Source organism: Rhopilema esculentum, chromosome 6 (assembly GCF_057945365.1).
Source record: "Rhopilema esculentum isolate cy_ngs chromosome 6, ASM5794536v1, whole genome shotgun sequence".
Classification (NCBI taxonomy): domain Eukaryota; kingdom Metazoa; phylum Cnidaria; class Scyphozoa; order Rhizostomeae; family Rhizostomatidae; genus Rhopilema; species Rhopilema esculentum.
In genome coordinates this window covers 5259965-5283431 of record NC_142820.1, presented here as the reverse complement: position 1 = coordinate 5283431, position 23467 = coordinate 5259965, and the positions used below count along the sequence as shown (strand labels likewise).

Sequence of the window (23467 nt, the reverse complement as noted above, 5' to 3'; positions counted from 1 at the left end):
ATGTTTCTCATAAAAGCAATGTACTATGACGTTGTATAGCGTGAATAGAAAGAATTAATTTGAGTTGGATATAATGTAATAAATCTAGCTCATAAATTTCAAGAAAAGAAAGAACAAAGTCAAGAAAAAGCGATGATGTCACGATAATGTCATTTAAAAGTTTATTTTTTGAAAAACAATGGAGGTCAGTTGAAATTGCCAGGGTCCCAACTACAGTGGCGTACCCAGGGCTGTATTAGTGGGGGGGGGGGGGTCTGGAGAGATTTTTTTGGGACCACACCCTTCAAACACTCGCAAATGCGGGGAAACGCCCTTTTTGCAAAATTTTCCCCTATTGTTTGATTCATTTTAGCTACGGTAAATAGCAAAGTATTTTACAATTGCTATTGACACAAGCATACAGTATACTACCCCCCCCCCCTATGAGTTTTACATCGTTTTTGGACAAATCTCGAGAACCATACTTTAGAAAAGTGGGGGGTCCGGACCCCCCTATTCCCCCCCCCCCCCTTGGGTACGCCACTGCCAACTACTGGGGAAATTATGTGATTTTGGCTGTCACTACTGGGGAAGTCATCGGGCCTACTAGGGAATTTTCCTCAGTAGTTTCACTGTAAACAAATGCTCTTCTGTGCAGGTTACGGTGGTTTTTATTTGAGATTCACGTACTGTGGTTTTATAAGCCATTGGATGCGCAGGAGGAAGGAGTTGACGCCTTCGAACTGCGCAGGAACCACAGCGATCATCCTTCATGCAAAATATTGACGGTGATCGCTGTTGGATGCAAGAAATATGTTACAGTATTAGTTCAAAAGAAAGAGCTGTAAATGTAACAAGCGATTGTTTTTATGATAACAAAAACCAGTGTTTTCTTTGATTGTCTCTTTTGGAAGGAACAAGTGATTGAATTTGTATTTCAATCTATGTGAGTGCCATAGAAAATATCAAACTGGTGTAGGCCCGCAACAAACAGTTGTTGGGGTTTGCAAGGAAGTGGAATCTTAGAATTCCGCGATGGGTTTAAAGCCGCTAGAGTTCTCTGATTGCTATCTGGACAGTCCGTACTTCCGAGACAATGTTAATGAACACGAGAAGGAGCTTGAAAGAACTGGTGAACAGATAAAAGGTCTGATAAAAGAATGCAAAGTTTTGCTGAAAGCTGTTGACAGTGAGTGCATAGACTATCACAAATTTCTACCGGCATTGCTGCCCTCAAAAACTAAACATTTTTCATGTATGGCCTGTGTAAATCTATCTGAAAGCAAACATCAAGGAATCAGTACAATCAGGCTCGATGATATTGAAATGCAGAGCTTTTTATTCACAAAGTTTGGAATCTAGTTGAAAATTAAGGCTATTCTGGTGGTATCGAGACATTCTACTTTTGTAGGCTAAATATATAATAGGATCGACAAGTATTAAATAAACTGTATTTTCAGCAGGCCTCTATATGAATAGGCTATTATGCGCCAGTTTTTTGCCTTTTGTTTGACAGCTCTAGATATTTTCCCCAAAGATAGGATTTAGATTTCCCAGAGTTTAGAAACTTTCTTCAAGAAAATGATTTTTCACTGTCAGTCCCCCTATAACAACAGCAAGAGTAGGAATCAAGAGGTAAGGTCACATCAAGAGGAAGGACTGGGACACTGCTCTATAAGCATAGCTTCTCAGTGTCCTAAAAACAACTTTAGCAGCTAGGTTGCAAAATACGATACAAAATGTAAAGAGTTTTGCATGGATTCACCTAAGGTGAAATTTCGGGTCGATTAAAAACACATTGGACATTAGTACTGATTCATAACTGTTCAGAATCTTTCATGAGGTCTATGCCTTGAGCCAAAATGTTACACTTTGGGAGGTTTGAGACTTAGCCTGTGCCTCGTGGTGCAGCTGGGTTCTCAACAAAAAGTGAATCAAACTGAGTCAATCATTGTGTACACTACCCTCACAAAAGCATTGCACCACCTTGTACCTGAGTGAAAGGAATGATTTATTCCCAAGCAAGAGGAATTCAAGTTTTTCCATGGTGTCCATCAAGTCCAGATTTGCACATCATTGAAAATCTTTGGCTTTGTATGAAAATCATTATAAACCATGAATTAAATGGTTCTTGAAGAACCAAATAATCATTAATTAAAAGAATTCTTCAGGTTTCGCATGAAATTTTACAATAATAAATTGCCTCATGTATATGCAACCGATTCAATAAGGCATAAAGCAGTTTCAAAAGTTTGTGGTTTCCGTCAAGAAAGAAAATTCTCTAAATAGATTCAAGTTTTGATGATTGGTGGTGTTTCACTTTCGACCCACTCCCATTTGCCACTTAAAAACACAATCAAGTTGCACAACCATGGCTTTCAATAATTTTTGTGCTATTTCCCCTCATTTGAAGAATTGCAATACTTTTGTGAGAGAGTGTATGTAATATCTGAACATCCTAAAACAGAACATCTAGCTTTTGACTTGAACTGAGCATAATTTGACAATGTGATAATGATAGTTTTTCAAATGTCTCTTACCTTACAGATAGGCTTTGTGGAATTATTTTGCTTGTATTTAAGTTAAAAGAGAATTTATGTTTAAATAAAATGCCATATTTTCTTTTTGTACTTTGTGCATTTACAGATACAGAAAATTTGTTATTGAAGGCATACATGCTTAACTTTTCAGACCTTTCCAAGGCACAAAGAAGTTTTTGCAATGTCTTAAAACACTTCACACTAAACTACATTGGAGAAATTGATACTCCTGATGAAATTGAAATTGGTGAGTAAAGTGTGTTATCTCCTTCTTAGATTCTATAATAATAAAAATAGTAATAATGATAACAACAACTTTATTACAGTGTCAGTGTGAGTTTAGCATTTCTGCTAATTGGGGACACTATTTACATACAATCTATAGAAAATAAAACTTAATCTATTAAAAGTAATATATTAAAGTGAAAATTCTGATTTCAAGAAAACTTTTAGAGCTTACAATGTTCATTGCATGAGTTGTCTTCAAGAAAAACCTCAAGGTCTTTTTGTCTAATACAGTTGCAGAAGTTATCAATATTTGAACTATGCCTTACTTTATTATTCAATTTAGACCATGCATCAGGTCCTAGGTACCTCAATGGATGCTCTCCGTACTTAACAGTCTTATTTCTAGGAATTGTAAAGTCTTCATTTCTAAGATCATATCTTTTGTTCGGTATTTCAAATAAGTCATTAATGACTCATTTAATTTTTTATTTTTGAAAAGCCAGGATCAACTCTTTTGACAAACTCTCACATATTCTCTCTTGTATTCCTTTTTGTAAATTTTTTTGGAGATCAAGAAACAGCTGAATACTACATTGTGTCATAAAATATCTGGCTCAATACCCATTATATTATCTGATTTTTCTAAATCTTTTTTATCCTGGACTTTTTTCTTATAGCTGATGCCTTCAACAATTTTTCAACCCTCATTGAAAGAGTTGAAGAGGAAAGAGAAAGAATGGTTATTTGAATATGATTTTTATTTCTATGAGATTTTAAAGTGTTTGCAGACTAGATTGATGTCACCCTTCTAAAGCAAAAGTGCAAAATGTAAGAGTCAACAAAAAGATGGAAATGAAAGATGCCTGTAACAATGTATTTTTTCATAATTACCTCACTATTTATTCTACCTTCTCCCTCAACTGCTCTTGGTTCTTCTCAAAATTCTTTCTTAAGCATCTTTTAAATGAAAAAATTTTGAAGGTTGAAAAAATGTGATGAGGCACAAAAAGTAAACAGGGACAATAAATCTAGCATTATTTGTTCTGTAAACTACATTCTTGATTGATATGTTTGAGAGAATTTAGCCTAGATGGTTTTCAATATAATGGTGAATAATGTGTGATCTTATGTTTATTTCACAGCTTGAACATGCCCATATACAGCTAATTGCACCACTGGAAAAATTCAGAAAGTCTCAAATTGGAAGTGCAAAGGTATTCTTTTTTCCATATCAGTAATGTTGCTGAAATTTCCCCATATCAAGCTGCCTTTGTATATTAGTAATTAGCTACTTAAAACTGGGGCCTTATTCTTTGATATATTTTATAAAGTAAGAAGGAAGTTGGCCAGTGAAATTTTATCATTTTCCTCATATGAAAAAACCTTCACTGTTTTGTAAATTTTTAAATTTTAGGAGGAAAAGAAAAAATATGAAGATGAAACAAGGAAGCTGTGTGCTTTGCAAGACAAACATTTACAGCTAAAAAACAAGACAAAAGATGAAATCTTGAAAGAGGTCCTTAATTTTTGTACTTAACTGGTTATGTGATTTTATGCAATTTAAAGCATGTTTCTATTTCTTTTTAAACATGTTAGTCATTTTTTTAACTTCTGGCTCCATTATATTAGCAGAATAATGTAAAAAAATTTTAGCCACATTGAGATGTTTAAATGATGCTTTTTAAAATATTTTGATGCTCACTGGTTTGCCTATCAATATTTTGCATGTTTTTACATATTCATCTCCCCAGTTATGTTTACAATTATGTCTATGGGATGCCTCACGTATAATGCCTAATATGTGAAATGCCTCATCCCCATAGAGGCAGCTCTAAGCTGCACAAAAGTTTTGAAGAAATAGGTGAATCCAACCTTCTAGAAATGATTTAAAATAGCTTTAAGAACTGCCAAGTTGTCCAAATATAATGATTTAGAAATAACTTCATCATTAAGTCAAATTGTGGTAATATTTATTAAAATCTGCTCTTGCACTTTTTTTCTTAGAATCCATATGTTTTCTATAATGCTTCATTTTCAAACAGGTAGTATTTTTTAAGGTTGTGTAACCTCTGGAGATTAATTTTTTTTATTTTCTAGTCTGACCAGCAAATGGGAACTGAGTTCAAGAATTTCCAGCATCTAGCTTTTGATTATGTTTCCAAACTCCAGGAAGTGAATGAAACAAAGAAGTTTGAGCTTGTTGAAATTGTGAGTTTTCTTGTCTCTAGCTTTCATTATTCCAGGAAATCTTTGAATTGCCTTAACTTTCAAATCAGGGGTGGACACATAGATGAACATTGGGGGGGGCAAGCCTATTGTTTTGATAAGATAATGTCACATTTTCCCATTGTTTTATGATAAAAAGACCATCTTTTTTGTCAGTTTACGTTATTATTTTCTACTTTTCAGCTGCTCACTTACATCTATGGACAAAAGACATTTTTTCATAATGGTAAGCAAGCTCATTTGCCAGTAAATTGATGTCTTAGCCCTGTTTTCATCTCAGAGAGTCTGTCTACTCTAGGTTTAAACCAGTTCATTTTTTTTGTGTTTGCATGACATTAAATCTAAGGTGATCCAAGGTAATGTGTCATTGGATTCATTTGAAATTCAAAAATAATGCTAAGGGTTTTCCTGACAGTTACAAATCTTTTTTAGAGATCAGAAAATCCGTTTTGGAACATTGATATTTTGTTTTTGATGTCATTTTTTAATCAAATGAATTGGCCTATCCCTAAAATGGAATTTATTTAAGGAAAACTGGTGAATTTTCATACTTTCCCTTCAAAACATACAATTATTTTTGTTGGCTGTAAAAAGAAGACATGCAAATTCATTTCGCTATGGCACAATGGTAAGCAACCCAACAACAAACTTAACTGGTCACTTTTACAAAAAGGTGGAAATACCCTTGACAATTTCCAGAAGACTTGCTTAGTTTCGTAAATTCAGACTTTCTATAACAGCCAACATTGGGTCGATAGTGAAGTTTTTATTCTACAAAATCAGCAAGTCTATAACTTGAAAAAAGTTTTCCAAAAGGGTGGTTAGAAATACTGCATCTGGACTGTGTTTTTGATAAAGTAGAATCATAACCAAAAGTTAGATTCTCGAAAAAGGTCATTTTAACATACAGCATATTTAAGACTATTTATAATTTAATATCTCACTTCATTGGATTCTCCAGTTCTAAGGGTTGAACAAATTTAAGGGATTACAGAATTAATATGTTCGGTTGTCCTTAACATGACTCTACTTATCATTGCCATATTTTCAATAAAAAGATCCTTGTTTGATTTTACTGAAGTGGTGCTTGTCGAGTTGCGCATTTTAATAAGGTTAGGATTAACAATAAGCGTCCAGCTTTTGACCACTGACGTCATATCATTTTCATAATGCAACAGACAACCAGCTTTCAGTCACGAAATCATATTCTCGGGATTACAGACAATACGTTTCCTATCCATCTCGTGCCAGCATTTAAGAAACGGTGCATTTTTGAAGATTTTGTGTTTGGATGCAATTTTTCACATAAGAGATGGATCTTCATGTTTTTCACGTTCTTCGGGTGAGATGTATAAAGAAGCTGGAAAGTTTGAATACCTGTATTGCTGGAATACCAGAAAAAATTGGCTTTATAGTTGAGAAATGCTAAGCTCTAGGTGTTTTATATTGAAAAAAATCTTGAGATGCCTTTGGTTGTTTAAATTCAAAGAGAACTAAGAAACTTTCTACCTAATCCATATCTATGCCCAACCTAAAATATTTCCTGCTAGTAACAACACGGATACCAACAAATATTTTATGATTTGTTATAATGGCAGCTCGCCGCCCGCACTTAGGCTCATTTCTATTCCCTCCTAATTTTAAAGTAGAACTTGGTCTACGCCATTTGTCCTACGCAGCCAATAAAGGACAGCAGCACCACTTTCAATAAACACCCGTTTTTCTTTCAAAAGCATCCCTCCCCCAAGAGCTGTTTCCTCGATACTTTCGATGCACCTTACGTTTTGCCTATATTTTCTGTCTGGATATTTTTGGTTATTGTTTTCGCTCGTCCCGGATGACTTAGTGTATGATTTATCTCGTTCATTCTCCGTTTTATTGGCTTCTGAAGGTCATTGGCCTAATGGAATCTAACAAAGCAGCCATAAGTACAAAATATTTTAATGTTATTCGTGTTAATGCCACCACAAATAGGTATCTGATTTTAAAACCAGTTAAGAATAATTTATTAATCACTGTGTACTTCGTGTTGTGTCGCCAGAAATCCGAGTTCATAAAAAATTTCTTCATTTTGTTCACTCACGGCTTTTCTTTTCTCAAAACGCAAGGTCGGGACTTCTAAATAACATCGTTTCCCCTAGCCACCTCTAGTCAAATAGATGGGTCTTTAGTCTAACCACTTGAGGTTCTTGTTTAGAAAGCCTATTGCCAATGTAAGACTTGAGAGTACCATATACCGGTGAGTAAATAAGATGGATAGCTGGGGTAAAACCACATAGAGCCTGGACCCTTGTAGGGGGATTATAATATTTTTCGACCTGAATTGGATGATTTCCAAAACGAAGGCACTTGCTATTGTTGGTTAGGAGACACACCCCTTTCTTTCTCAAAATGGCGTGGCACGGATTATAGATATCACAAGGTCACGATAAATTAAAATGAAGTAATGAAAGGCATATGCCTTTTGTATTCCCTGTTGTATTTCTAGTTTGTGCTCAAATGTAATAGGGAAACCCTGGCAGTTGAGACGGTGTTGCATACTTTCCCTTGTAGAGTATATGAATGTTGTAAATGATATATCAACTGTTGCTTGGAGTAGCAATATAATCACTCCCTCATTAGGTTTTGAAGATTTTCAAGAATCATGTACATAGTAGAAATACACTCTTTGCTTGAAATGTGATACAGGCCTAGAATTTTTATTCACAGAAGTGATGTCATAGTTCAAGGTCTTGAAAAGTGTTCAAATGCATGAATTGAAAATTGCTTTTACTTTTATTATTCGATGCAAAGTTTATACTGCGACGAATATTGAAATTTGGCAGAGAATTTAGAGAGTATCATTTAAATAAGTATGCAAATTTTTTAAGTTTTTTAGCAAACAGGTGTGTTTTGTGATCGCTCTTAGCTGAAATAAATTATGCATGATAATCCTTTTGGTCGGAATTTATTTGAAAAAGAATATGAAGACACAAAACGTTTGTATTTGAAAATACATTGCTGGTTACGTTTGATCAAGTTTTGCAGCCTTCGTTATTAATCGCAAGGGATCGAGATATCTCGCTTTTTATTTGCACATTTAGATGCCTAACTTTTTGACTGCATTCTGTCAGGTCATGAATGCTATACAGATGCCAAGATTTTTCTCGATGGATTAGCATATAAACTGCAGACTGTAAGTTGTGAAATTATGTTTTTCAGCGTGTCTTTTGATTAATAGGTAGAAACACTTCGCATTCTGGTTTGCCTAGTCGATGTTTGATTCGACGGCCGACAGAATGCAACTGTGCTTTCTGTAGGACTATATATCTGTGGTTTTTTATCGGTTGTAGAATTATAGCCAAATTATGTTAGTGGTATTACTGAATCAAAGGGCGTGATTTACCGTAACTCTCATTTTAGTGATAACATCAAATTCCGGGCTACACAGAACAATAAAGCAGCAAATTCTAGTATACGGGATCATGGAATATCCATTTCTAAGTAGATTCAAGTATGACATAGCAAAAATAGGAATTATTTGTGTCCCGATTTTCCAAAGATAAGGTAAAACACATTTTATATTTTTCAAGTAGAAGCTTGATAGTGTTTATAATGAATAAATTTTGCAAGTAACTTTGCTCAAAAGTTTCATGACAAACATTATATTTTATGAATAAAAGTTTTTGTATTGTCCTATCCTTCTCCAATTTTTATCGAACATATAAGAATAATTATCTTGAATTCTTTCCCTGTGTAGCTGAGGGAACGGTACAGTGTTACCTCAGAAGAAGCAGAAGATCTGAAGCGTAAGGTCGAGAAGGTAAGGAACTTAAATGATAGTTATAAAGATGGCATTTATTCCCCTTCGTAATCCAGCTCTAGATATTGTAGAAAATTTAAGTGGGAAGAGAAACCTTTATATAAGAGCCTCTTAATCGCTTTTCCGTAACGATATCACAGCCTCTCAGTCATCTTCCGGCGTTATCTTTATATGTGGAAAATGTGTGTCTGACGATGAAAAATCCGTTAGTTGGAAAGTTCGCAAGTTCTTTTGAATTAATATATTGGCTACTATTTACTTAATGCAGAAACCGATACCATTGTTTCGCTCCTATGCATAAATTGCTTCACACCTTTGAAAATTAAACTGCCCACATTTTGCACAGAATCCAGAACCTCTCGTCGCCTAACGACACCAGCAATATCGGACACTTATTTAACTCAATCGCTAGAGGACAGAATTCTATCAAGTCATAACCTTGTAGGAAAAGCGTTAAACAACGAATTTGCGTGAAGTTTGACAAAGATCACAGAGTGGCTTACGCAATTATTACCTCTAGTTATCGATGCCTAGTGACGTTTGAATGCCCGACAAGGCTTTAAAAATTGACAGTTTTGGATCCTTCCTTAATGCACCAGAAGTTTCTAGGAAGAATCCTGACAAACAACTATCTAAAATCATGTTTAAATAAGGCCCTCAAATAATCCAGCCTTTATTCGTGGCAAAATTGCTCTTTAGGTAGTCATATTTGCCTGGTTTAAAATGGCGTACTTTTTGTTGAAATCGAATAGAACATTCTGCTTCAGTCACGGTACTATTTCTGACGGGTCTGTAGAGCTTTGTGATAGAATAAGCACTTTTAGGTGAATAATAAATAAGCATAGTGATAGAATAAGCAATTTAGTAATGCATTTTGCAAAATTCAATAATTGTATACTTTACTATTCTCTGTCGAATAAGCATTTGACACATAATTCATTTTGTGGCCTCTGAAAAAGTTCATTTCAACAAATAAGCTTATGGCTGCTTATTCAGGATTTACCGGCAACTTGTGTCAATTAAGCAAGCACAAAGCAATATCGTTCGGCAAAATGTATAATTAAGTCCTTGATCTTGCAGTATTCACAGTCAGAGATGATATCATTTTGGTATTTTGATTGTTTTCAGCAAGGAGAATCTGGTGAACTGCAGAAAGGAATGTGCGCAAGACAAGGCTACTTATACGTTCAAGAGAAAAAACACGGTAACATTATGTAAAGTTTCACCTGATTGTACAATTATCCTAAAGGGAATATTTTATTGGACTTTAAGGTTTTTTATTTTATTTTTTTCATTTTTTGTATTGTAACAAGACAAGATTCTTTCTCGTCCGAAGTCCTGAAAATCTAGTTTAAGGCTTAGTTAAGCTTATGCAAAGCTTCTACATCAAAGTTTCCAGAGACCGTTTCTTTAACGATCCTTGTTTTGTCTCTCCAGGTGGTCTTGTTTCAGCTTGGACGAAATACTATTGTACATATCAGAAAGAGAACAAAATTCTAACCATGATACCTTATGTGCAGACAATGGGGAAAATGGTAAGAGATCTTGAAGTCATGATAAACCTTTTCGATTGAATTTTACTTTGAATAATTTGTAAAAGACCCCCTTCAGTTCTGTTTTGACCATAGAGCGAGGGAGCCAAAGCTTTTCGTACTATGTTTCATAAACATCAATGTTTCTTTGGATCATGAAGTTTTTTTACATAGCCGTCTTTAAAGCAAAAAGCACTGGCCTCGTTTTGTATTCTAGAATCTGTTCGAGTTCAACCAGATGCGAATGGATAGATACTGAAAGAGTCATATTGTGTTGGCCATTGATAGACTGATCCATTTGTCTGCATGGAACTTTTTTTGATTTGATATTAGCTACGTCAACGTTTTACGGATAATAAAAAGCAATTTGATTCTGTAACAAATAAATCTTTCCGTTGTTAAATAATTTGTACAATATGACGACGATATCACAAGAACATAGGTGACGTTTTGGCTTTTGTCCGAGCCGGGGTTTTGAGATTGATGATAACAAAACTAGTTTCCAATGTTGAACTGTCAGCTACCAAAATAATTTCTCTTTTCGATGCAGTCTTATTTTTATATGATTTTTTTCCAGAATACCGTCACTGATACAATGGTAGTGAAATCATGCGAAAGGTAACCATTCCCCTTCGTCTAAGAAATTAGCCGTTGTAAGTGCTATTTTTGTTTTCGATATAGATGAAACATGGAGCGGTTTCTGTTATTGCTTGACAGTAGAAGTTAAAAAACATCTGATTTCGTTTCTTGTAATCACACGATTCAGAATTTCCTTACGATTTTAAACTTGGATATATTTTTTATCATTCAAATGACTTCTTACGAGCGATTTGTGCACGAACATTCTACTTATGGCGCCGGTTGACTATCCTTTCTCCATAGTCGCCAAGCAATGAAAAAATCCCATTACCTATTCACTGTTCACTGAGTAGATTTGTATGACAATTTTCTTTAAAACCAGTTCAAAGATTGATATCGTGAATGGCGTGATGCAAAAGATTTTAAGATGTTTTTTGCATGATTTTCTTATGGTTATTGTTCTTAACATCGTGACTTGATCGTTATTCACTCCTTGTTAATTCGAGTATATTTTTAGTCATCTGATCTTGTGTGTTTTGTAGGAAGCCAACGGAGCCTCCAGAAAGACGATTCTGCTTCGAAATAACTGCCATGGAAAGGTAGGTTTTAGTCAACCATATATCATAGACTGATAAAGGCAATTTCAGGAGAGCTTAGATTGCCCATCGAATGCACAAGTTTGGAAATTGAATTTTTGGGGTTCCCTTTTTATTGCTCTTATTGTATTTTATTCTATGTTTATTCTCGAAAATAAAGTGCACAAACACAGTGAAATGGGCTATAGTTTCAGAATAACGCAGTCCAGATCAATTTTATCCGTAAAGATTGAGAAAATGAATTATGATAACATTAAACGTGAAACTTGGGGTAGCAACCTAGAACCGTCCTCTTCTTTACACCGAAAGCGTGTACAGCTCTACTTGTGCAGCATGGAACACTTTGTAACGACAGAACGGTAAACAGTAATTTCAATTAGAAAATTAATGAAATGTTAGCAGCTTTTTCTCTAAAATGCGAGAAACTGAGTATCTATGCCTCGTTGCAGACGGACATGCAACGTGGACATACAATTCTAAAACCAACATTTCATAACTAATACCTTTTAGGAACTTATACGAGAGACTATATTCTCGGTAAAAGATATTTGTCTTTTCGAGACTTTAAGGCTAACAATAAAGTAAATAAATCCTTTTATTTTGAAAAACTGCTCGTTTTATAGACTTCACATTTCATCAATCGAGTTCTCAGAGTTTTTATTTTGTTTTTTATAGGAAGGAAGCTTTAAGCCTACAAGCGTTAAGTGATGAGGACAGGCGATGCTGGCTTGACGTGATGGATGGCGTAGAACCAGTGAGTAAAAAAAACTCCTGGGTTTATAGTGCTTTGCTTCGTTTCCCTTTCCGTAACTATTCTTGAGCTTGATTTTGTTTTTCTCAGTTGATATTTTAATGCAACGTTCTGAACGAACGTCTGCGATTACACTAACAAATAGCGATTGATTAAATTTTCCTTCTGAATAAGGCAGAGTTTTCCTTTGATTTTCTAGATCTACTTACAATCAGCAAATTTAATCAACAATGGTAAGGAGATAATCTTTTAATTAATGCTGTAGTTACTCGATCTCCTTTTCAAGAAAAATTGAATATTGCTAAGGCTAGATAAAGATTCTTGTAAAGGTTATTTAATCTAGGTTTTTCAGCAGAGAAAATAGAAAATTAAGATAGGATCCCTTTTTGTAGATGGTATCAACTTTTAGGCAAGGATGTAATGCCTAACTGTGTAGCGAAGCATTTGAATAGAAATTAACCTATTTAAGGAAGCATGAAATGATAAAAAAGTCGGCTTAAATTTTAAAATTGTACATAGCATTTTGAGTGGATTTTAGCCGCACAAATTTTCCAGTTTTTGGTTTCAGGAATATCTCTCCTTGCTCTTAGCCCGGCTGAAGCCAAATTTGTATTTTTTGCAGCTAAGTATTCATGATTTATCAATGCTGCAGTTATGTTATTTTTGTGGTATGAATGTTTTGAAATCTGTTTTCCAGCGGATATGATCAGCGATATCGGGAATATCTTTATTCGAAAGTGTATTGCAGCCATAGAGAAGAAAAGTATGTGTAATCATTTTCACCAACTTACCATCCGTTCGCATAGCATTTGCGGTTCTTTAATGAATAAAAGATGGATCGATGTGAATTGTTACGGTTTCTGTAGATCGTTACTGCTTCATAATCTATTTTCATAAAGAATCTTCAGTTCTGTAGTTTAATGCTACTCTTTTTTAGCTGTTGATAACAGTGTATAACAACCCTGGTTGCTTTGCTATCGGATTCAAGTTCAAATGTTAATTAATAGTTCTACTTCAAAAATTGTCTTACTTTAGCCGGTTGTTTTCATCCAATTTATGATTTTGTATATTTTTCGAGTTGGAATTTAACAGATTTTTCCCTATCAACGACTTACTTGATTTGGAGTCTATCGAAGTGGTTGCTTTCAATCCTTACTAAGACGGTTACCTATAGGGTTGATTCGTTTAATTCTGGGGTTGGTGTAAAGAATGGTCTGCAAGTTATGATTGATTGGATAAACTGGAATTTTTCAAGCGGGTGTATACTTAGTTAATAGACTGGATAAACTACTGCCACGTATGTCAAAAGCTGGACCATGACTTTAGATATCGTTTCATGTGCATATTAGGCCAAGCATGGTTTTGCTTGATGGTAGCTTTTTTTGTACCCACTTTATACGTTCCACTCATCTTGACAAGACGATTTTGCAAGGCATACTCTGCTGAATGTTATTTGCATGTAAATTTATCATGCTCGAAGCTATACAGTAATGAAGAATGTCCCAGTTTCTCAAAAACGGTGAAGTTAACATTTCAACAAAACGATATCATAAACGGTTTCATTGACTAATTATTTTTCCTCTGATCGACAATCCTCTATTTATTTATTATTTTTGCTTTTATCTCTAAATCAGTTTATCAAAATATAGATTTTCCCTGATTCGTTTTATTGAAAGTATTTTATGACGTGATTGAATGATTGTTGAAGCATTAACTGGGTATGTTTCTTGAAATTCTAGGCCTTGAAGAGGAAGGTTTATACAGAATTGCTGGAGTGTCGTCAAAATTTAATAATCTTGTAAAACTGGCAATAGGTATTGTTGTTACATATTTATTTCGTCATTTTACCGATCCTGATTTTGATGCTGCTTTTGTGATTCATTGTACAGTGTTTCTATGTTTTGTGCATTGCGGTCAAGGACGCCTGCGCCAGGGGGGGGGGGCAGCAGGGGCAATTGCCTTCATTGTCCTCGCGAAAATTGGACATTTTCTTTTTTTTGCTATGTTTTGCCCTTATTCTTGGCGCTTTGCCCCCGTTGCTTTCTTTGAGTGCAGGCTTCCCTGATAGCAGACAATCTTTTTTGCTCCTTAGAAAAATTTTTGTGTTCAGCAATTGCATAATGATTTAACTGTATGATTGCACTATGATTAAGTTGCAATTTCTTCCTGCGAAACTTCAGGGATTTTCAGACAAGCAAAACCTCTTCATTACCCTACCTCCCAGTATAAGGGAATTGATAATGCCAAAAAGGCTTCTTTCGTTACCTGATAGAAAAGGAAAGAAGGTTAGGTATTTGTCATTTCCTATTAGTATATATTAAAGTGTTATTGTGTTTTAGACTCAAAGAAAGCCCCGATCCTAGATTTGGAAAGCGATCAATCGGAATTCGACCTTAGGACCATCACAAGCGCATTGAAACAGTACCTTAGGTATGTACCTCTTTCTAATGTATAAGGCACTATAACCCGTCAGTCAATCGTTTAGGGTAAATAACAGGCTCTTTAGGGGGGGGGGGGGGTTATGAGAGAAAAAGACGGACAAAAAGTATGGCGTTGCTGATTAGAGAACATGGCAATAGCCTATTGTATATTCCAGCTAACTGCAATTTAGCTGGTCTCTGAAATCCGTCGTGGCATGTTGCCTTTAAGGTTTATATCAAATTATCTAAAAATATATTTATAAAACTACGTTACCCATTTTCTGTATTTGTTTAGATCTTTTTTCACTTCTATTCGTTTTCAAAATGTGTTCTCTGTTTACCGATATTACTATGAAGACAGCCCGAAAACAAGGGGTGCTGGCAGGCTCCACTTATGCTAATGCATTTTAGACTCTATTGTTAGCATTTTTTATAATTATGCATATTCATCGTTGGCATCGCGTATTTACGGTCTGATCCGCTTTTATTCCATCCTCTTTGCATTGCGTTTATCAGTAATATTTGTATTCATAGAAGTGTAGTTTTGAAGAAAATTCAAAACAGATAAATTGTTATCCATTTCATAAGAATGCATAGTAGGTAGCACGAACGAGACCAAGCAACCAATACTAGAGGTGCTAAACTCTATCGTTGGTTAGTAGTAATAACAGTAAGGACCGCTTTGGCAATTACTTAAGTGACCATTCTATAAAAAGAGTAAACGCTTGATAGAGGTACCTCGTCGTGATTAGAATCATCACCTGAAAACAAAGAATGTTTATTGTTGAATTACCCTTTTTTTTATAAATTTTTCTCGGTAGGCCACTTTTTTCATCACCGTTTTCTCTAAAAAAGAACCGACAATTTTTTTGCAGGACTTTAGAAGAACCCTTACTCACATTCAGGCTGCATCTTGATTTTCTCGAAGCCATCAGTGAGTTGTATTTCTATCATTTATCTATCTTTAATTTACTTACGAATTCACAACAATTTCGCTTGATAAACCTTTAGACAGCAAAATTTGAAGATAGCACGTAAAAGCGGAAACATAGCAAACTGGGAAAATGACGAAAGTTAAGCAAACGTTTCTATCCAGAAGTGGATCGAAAATGACGTGAGAGGATGAATGATGCTGTTGATTTGTTCCTTCTTTCTGACAAATCAGCGACAGCTAACCTCTTACCTTGTTGGACTGTCTGTTTAGTTCTTAAGCATGCCATGTTTCCGCTTTTTCGTGCTATCTTAAACTTTACACTTACACAAATGACAAAAATATTTCTCATTCCCTTTTACTGCCTTGTAGAATTACCAGAACAAGAGCAAAGAATCGAAGCTTTGAGGGACTGCTGTTGCAAACTGCCTGAAGTGAATTTTTCTACCCTGAAATTGTTAATGGAGCATTTAGCGAAGTATGTTTTGCTCTGATAAGTAATAAATGTTTGTATTATCTGAATATCATTTTACCAGCCAATTTCTGTTATCATTATATATTACGATGGTTATAAAGCTCTAAGGAAGGTTTAAATCCGAAACAGAAGAAACAACTGCCTACGGGGGAGACCCTTAGATTTTTCTTGGCTTATTTCATTGGCTGTTGATTTTCAGCGTTTACGCAGAAAATAACCAGTAGTGTAGCTATTTGCTGATCTATTGGCAAAATTTTCCAAATCGTTCAGCTACTCGTGTTCTTTTATACAAAGTGGAAAACGTAAATGGGACCTACATATCTGGTAGGGCTGTAAAAGAAAAATTATGCGAAATTTCTATTTTTTTGCGACTGTAAGTTATTCTGAGGACTCTCTTCATTTACATATTAGTGTTTTATTGGTTGCTGATATAAAAATTTATTTAGCCAGATAATTTAACTCAAGTTTATGCTCATTTCGCTAGTGTTGCTGCGCATTCGAATAAAAACCTTATGCAGCCTAGTAACATTGGAGTAGTCTGGGGACCGACTTTGATGAGGCCAAGGGAGGAAACCATGGCTGCCATTATGAATTTGAAATTTCAAGGCGTTGTCATAGAGACACTTATCAAAGAATATGACAAGGTAATCCATTCTTTTCCATTCTCCTGAAACAACAAGCTAAGCAAATAATCGTGTGATCATTGTAGTGTGCACCAAGGAAACTATTTTCTTACCAAAATAATTTTTGAAAGTTAAAAAAAAGGAGAAAAAGCTACAAAACGAAGAGCTATGGTTAATTGATTCTAAATTTTTAATGTAATATGCAGTGAACACCGAGATGTATAGCAAGATTACAAGAACTTTACTAAAGATGATATTTGTAAATATCTTTATTCTATCTTCTAGCTTTTTTGCCAATTTTTCTAATTCGAGGCAATGTAAAACCAACGACATGACTGCTATTTGTGCTGCTATCATTACTGAGTGAGGATCTTCTTCTTTGAGATTTTCTGAATATCAAGAACAAACTTCAGATTGAACAACAGCCTTCTAATTGTTGGTTGAACTGCTGCCTGTTAATTTATCGAAGTTTGTTTCGACAATTTATTAATTTTTCTTTTTTTAGATTTTTTCGGATGATGCTGGAAGAAAACCAAAACCAGAGGTTTCAAAGCCAGAAGTTTCAAAGCCAGAAGTTTCAAAGCCAGAAGGACCCAACAACGAACTTATGAAACCGGATCTGAAAGCTGAGCCTAGGCGATCGCCAAACTTACCAAGAAAACATCATAATGGACCAATCGGTATTTCGAATCCTGGTTACATGGATGTAAGACCACCTGTGCTGCAAAAACCTGTCCATTCGCAAAAATCATATCCAGCTCCCCCGCCCCCACAAAACAAGCCTTTACTACCGAAGAAAAATCTGAGCAAACCAGGTATCTCTTTTGAAGTCAGTTTAGACTTTTTAAAAAAATGATGATGATTAAATATATAAACAATCTTTTGGTGGTACAAAAATTGCAAATGGCTTTGAAAAAAGCAAACATTTAGTAACCTAAAGCTTTTCGTCTGACACTCTTCAGAGTTTAAAACGTCAGAACATAGGTCGAAAACTCTACGCTAAGAAATATATATACCCAGTTGTGGATCGAAATAGGCCAATCAGAAACACGAGCACATGACTGTACCTATACGTAGAGTTTTTACGATATCCCTTATCATCTGCCATAATGTTTCGTGCTAAATGCAACCAACAGTCAAGCATCGATCACTTTACAATAGCAAATGAATCTGACGTTTTACTTAACGTGAAAATGTTATTCTTGCAAGCAATTCCTTACTGCTACACTTAAACCACCTTCCTATAAAATCATGAAGTTAAAGTTATTTATCAACTCACCATAACAACGTAATGCAATCCTTGCATGGTGTGTCAAGTGTATATGGGACACTTAGAAAGAGGAGTCTCTCCCTTCGATTGATGTAATAGTATTCTATTTTTCTAGATCTCGATTCGGATAGTTGGACAATAATATCGGACCGGTCATCGGGGTACTCGACCTGCTCAAGCGTTGGGGAGGAACTTCAGCGCACGGTTTCAAGTAATCATAGTTTATTCACTTTCATTCTCAGTACTTTACCGATAAATGGTCGAAGGTTATCTAAAAATTGTATGTTGCAAAGGGGAAGCTAGGGAAGTGGCATTCCTACGGTATAAGTGCACCAGAAAGTTCTTTCAGAGCAAATATGGTGCAAGTGGTCCAATTTGGGGGAATGGAAAGGTTTCTGGATTCTAAAACCACAGTTTTTTCTAAAATTTATATCTACTTCCTTATTCGATCTTCGATAATGAAACAAAGGAGTTTCTCAGCCACGGGGCTTTTACCTGATTCCTCTGATGGTCACCAGACCATAAAATAAGACAACAAGGCAGCCCTTTCGTCAATCTTTGAGCCCCATTAGTATTTATAGCGTTTTTATCTTGTCAACACTTATTGTTAATGATTTGATAGACTCAGCTTCTTAGGTCTGTTAATACTTATACAAAACGCATTATAGTAAGCCGTTGTTCATAAATTCTTTGTTTTAATTGCAGCCCCTGCTCTTAATACGAGTTCTGAAGCTGCTTCCTCATCCTCGGTTTCATCAAGAAGAGGTTTGTTTTTATTGGTTATGAGATTAATTTTGGAAGTAGTTTAACTTTATGAATTACATATGTAGCTGTTGGGTCTGCTACCCCCATGATGTTACTGATGGTGCTGAAGATCAATTTTCGTTTTTATAGGTACTCAAGGAGGAAAACCCTTGCCCCCACCAAAAAGGTCAGTTAGTCATCTTTTTGTAGACTAGAAACATTCTAAATCAGCCATTAAATGTATCGAGTCAAGTATCATAAGCTAGACTTGCACGCGACTCAATAGAATCCACGGTGGTAACTGCTCGTTTAGAATGCGTAAAAAATTACAAAAAAGGCTTTATTTACCAAAGATAAATGCTGAAATTTCGAGATGTCGAACATTCTAGTTGTGTCTATATATTTCCTTAAACAAATTTTTCTCTTTATGGCTTTAATATATTTCTATAGCTTAATTAAGGTGTGTAATTGGAAATGAGTTATACAGGACTCAAGAAACGCCTAACTCAGGTCGTAAAAATAACTTTAAATTCAACCCAAGACATTCATTTCTTGAAGATATTATATTGTTTGATATATTATATTCGAGGTTTGTGGTCTTTGTTTACAGGAAGTTACAAGATCTTTGCACCTTTTTGCCGTTACAGTATTAATACTTATTCACCAAGAAAACCACCCAAACACAATTTGAAATTTGTTTTTTACATAGGATTTTTGAGAGTGTTCCAGCTTTCACAAGCGTTCCAGCAGCTGAAGATGCAGAAAGGTAGGCCAATATAATGCAGTTATCATTACTAAATCATCACCTTTTTATCCAAGAGATTTGAATATTTAAGTATCTCATAAGCTTGTATTTATAGATTTGTTTCGATTTCAAACATTTATTTAATGGCATGTCATTCATTTCTTATTATCATCAGAGATCAAGAGTATGAAAATGTCCGAGCGACTGTCCCAAAGAGGACTATAAGTTTTGAAAAGGCAGTCCAAAACAGACAAGTTGCTATGGTTGGTCCACTGCAAAAGTCAACATTACCTGAAGACGGAAAGGAACCCATATCACCACCACCTATACCTCGGCGAAAAGACTGGTAAGGCCACATCCAATGAATTTTAGCTGTTTGAATCCCATACCTTAGATCTTTGAATCGTACCCCCAACCCCCCCCCCCTTATTTTGTATACACTCCCTCGAATAAGTCGTTAGTCCCCAACTTAGAAGAAGAATTTAATGAGCCTCCACTCTAGGAATGATACATTAATGTTTCAATGGAGCGTAATGAAATAAACGAAGCATTTTTACAATGTTTTTGTTGTCAGTTTTGATCTGCAGAATGTTTTGTTTCTCAAAGAAACTAAAAAAATAAAATGGCTTTGAAAAAAGCAAACATTTAGTAAATTAAAGCTTTTCGTCTGACACTCTTCAGAGTTTAAAACGTCAGAACATAGATCGAAAACTCTACGCTAGGAAGTATATATACCCAGTTGTGGATATTTCCTAGCGTAGATTTTCGATCTATGTTCTGACGTTTTAAATTCTGAAGAGTGTCAGACAAAAAGCTTTAGTTCACTAAATGTTTGCTTTTTTCAAAGCCATATTCAAGTTTTGTACGACCATAACATTGTTAACGCTTCAAGAACCATAAGAAAGAATAAAAGGCTTTGAATAGGTTCTTCTTTGACTTTCAAAAAAACTTTATCTCGAACATATCAAAATTTTACTCTAAAGTTTTAAGATTTCATATGAAATATCACATTGATTGAAAAGAAGTATTTTACAAATTTTCAAACAATTTTTTTAGGTAGACTTTAGTATTTATGTATCGCATTTTTACCTCTAGGAAAGTCATAGCTTTGTATAACTGTGTAGCAGAAAACGACGCCGAGTTGTCATTTGGTATGGGCGCTATAATTACAAACGGTAAGGCCTTACAAGTTATCATCACTATTCTTGTCATCAAAAACAACAACAGCGACAGTTTATATGATAATACTGAGTAACCAATCCGGTATAAATTTCTTTAGAATTATACTAATCTTTATCAATAATCAATCATCACCATCAGCATCATAATCATAAATCATCTTCATCCTTACATTACACGTCTTTACTTTATGAAATATTTATCCACAATAAATGCTTCCTATTTCTAATTTTTTCCATTTCAATTTTAGTAAGAAAATCTCCAGAAGAGGGCTGGTTAACTGGGACTCTGAATGGACGAACGGGCCTTATACCCGTGAATTATGTGGAAACTGTGGATGAGATCTAAATTTCGTTTTTCGATCTTCAATTTTCTTATAATCAAGCTAAATTATTTGGATCGTTGTTTTAATTTCATGCATTAGAAGGTGATCATATTTTGGTTTCTTGCGTATTATCAGAGGGGTAAATTATCAGAGCAACATTACATGAGCAGCATTTTTAAATAATTTTAAAATGTTGCAACACTGCTCTGTTCTGTTTGAAAGCTGCCAATGCTTGATTTTTTAATTCGTCTTATGAAGTTGGCAGCAAATAAGCTTCGTTGACCTAGATGATACCGAAAGTTAATATTGAGAAGGGTTCAGGAAATTTGAATCATGATTGTACTCAGTGTAAAGAAGCAACGTTTTAGCGTATTGCTGTTCCTAGAGATTACCCCTTTATGTTTTGGTTTTTATAGGTACTACGCGTATTTATGGTATGATTTGAAATATTTAGTTTTATCGCAAAAGACGGTTTTTGAAATAATTACTGATGCCGTTGAATATCATGGCAAATCCATGCATCCCATTTCTTAAAAAGTGGGCAAAGTAATTACGTTATTTCGCAAACATAAGTTTTTTTTAGAGAATCAAAATATGTTACACTATTTTTATCTAATCTGGCTGCCATAGAAATACTGTTCCATCTGGATGAAGATATCCATATATCAGTCTGGACTTCCCGAGAAAACGACTTTAATATCTAGTGCAGCTTTAGGTAGAGTTGATATTTTAGAAGTTGGCGATAAACTTATAATAAATAGCCGAGAAACAGGTGCTGAAGATCAAGGGTAAAAATAGCCGAGAAACAGGCGCTAAAGATCAAGTGTACGTACACGATAATAGGCCGGTAGTGATCAAGGTAAAGGGTACGAAAATTGAGAGTTTTGAATTTGACGTTGCTTGGGCTGCTTTTCGATATAAGTGAGGCATTCTTATTATTCCTTTCGATGATCTTGACTACTTGGACACTGACTGAATGGAGAAAAGGGGGAGGGAGTTGATATAGCACTACAGAACTTTTTCTCACCAAGTTGTTCTATGAATGTGTTTTGCGGGCTAGGCCTACTCCAAACATGTCCCCAGGTTACGCCACTGACGAATTATTTGACTCCAAAAAATCGACCTTTAAAGAGGGATTTTCATGACATACTACAATGGGGATTATGGGAATAATTCAAATGTTTCAGCTTTCTAACCCTTTGACACTTTGAGAAAGTGCAAGCAGATAACCTTTTTTTAAAAAGAGGAAAAATGAACTACACTGACGATCTTGTTTTGAGGCAACCTTTGTTTATGTATGAAGAAGAAAATAATTTCGCTGGCTAACCCTCAATGTATTTACTCTCGAGCTAGCATGCATGACAGTAGATAGAAATTGTTTATGAAACACATCTTGTTTTGTTAAAGGTTTTAATCATGCTTTTTGATAACAACCCTTGTAAATGGAGAGTGTCTAAAAGACGTTTTGGTAGCCTTGTATTTAAACACGTGCGCTGTTATTCCTCAAAATGATCTTAATTACCTCTCGTACAGCTTTTACTGTTTTTCCCTTCACATAAGAAAATTGCGTGAAAAAATAATACTAGTTATAATGTTCTCTATCGGGATGAAAATTTCCTGTTTCCTATGGGTGCAGAAAAAAGAAACGCATCGCTCAAATTCGTTTTCAGCCTCAAAAAAGAAAAATTTGCAATCAGAACCTTCCTAATAATTGTCACGCCTTCTCTAAGAATTTTTGCCCCGCAATCTCCCATGCAATAGTCAGAAATCAATCCGGCACCCATTTTAAAAGAACATCTGCATTAGTTCCAACGCTATTTCTTTTTCTCCATCGGTACTTGTCGAAATTTAAAGATTGTCATCAGTCTCTATGTAGCCGGAGTGTCTTTAAACATTTTATCTCATTACCACGTTAATATGCAAGTGTTAGATCTATAGTTTTAATCAACATCAACTTACACAAGAATGATTTTGTAAACGTGTTATCTTTTTTTGTCACGTCAACGTAAGATTTATGATTCAATTTTTGCTTTTAAACTCCCAAAGACTCTCCAACATCTAAATAGCTCAGACGAAGAATGTTCAACTTGATTACCCGCCCTAGTTCACTCCTCACTTGCATTTGAAATAGTTTACCAAAAGACACGTATTTAGATATAAGCCTTTCAGGTCATACTTTTGGAGCTATAGTACAGTCATGATTATTTGAATTGTAATATATTTTTATGACAATCCATGAGCATTTTCCATGATGAGCATTTTCCATGATGAGCATGGTTTTGGCAATGTACTCCAAGGCTCCGTCTTTGATCCACTTTTGCTTTTATCCTATCGGCGACACACCCTTTATGAACTTGAAAACTCCTTGATGCCTTGTATGATGTTGTGAAAGCAAAGGTCTAGTATTATCTGTATGAATCAATTGAAACGGGCCTCGTAATATACGAGGTGGGGTATAGTTGCGTCTGTATCTGCAAAAATACAAATGAGCACCATATAAAAAAAACACTCATTTATACACA

General features: G+C 35.0%; 1 protein-coding gene across 1 annotated transcript; it reads left to right on the top strand.

Moving 5' to 3' along the window:
• The first annotated feature begins 702 nt into the window (after positions 1–702).
• Positions 703–21040, top strand: LOC135686703 (rho GTPase-activating protein 26). Its single transcript, XM_065202995.2, has 29 exons — positions 703–1168; positions 2671–2766; positions 3425–3486; positions 3890–3961; positions 4162–4263; positions 4845–4955; positions 5157–5199; positions 8087–8148; positions 8713–8775; positions 9904–9979; positions 10213–10310; positions 10885–10925; positions 11429–11485; positions 12158–12236; positions 12433–12466; positions 12931–12996; positions 13973–14047; positions 14573–14663; positions 15529–15587; positions 15957–16062; positions 16544–16703; positions 17188–17497; positions 18068–18163; positions 18658–18717; positions 18847–18883; positions 19406–19462; positions 19617–19787; positions 20537–20616; positions 20871–21040. The coding sequence occupies exons 1-29, from the start codon at positions 1015–1017 to the stop codon at positions 20966–20968; spliced, it is 2616 nt and encodes an 871-aa protein (XP_065059067.2). The 5' UTR covers positions 703–1014; the 3' UTR covers positions 20969–21040.
• The last annotated feature ends 2427 nt before the right edge of the window (positions 21041–23467 follow it).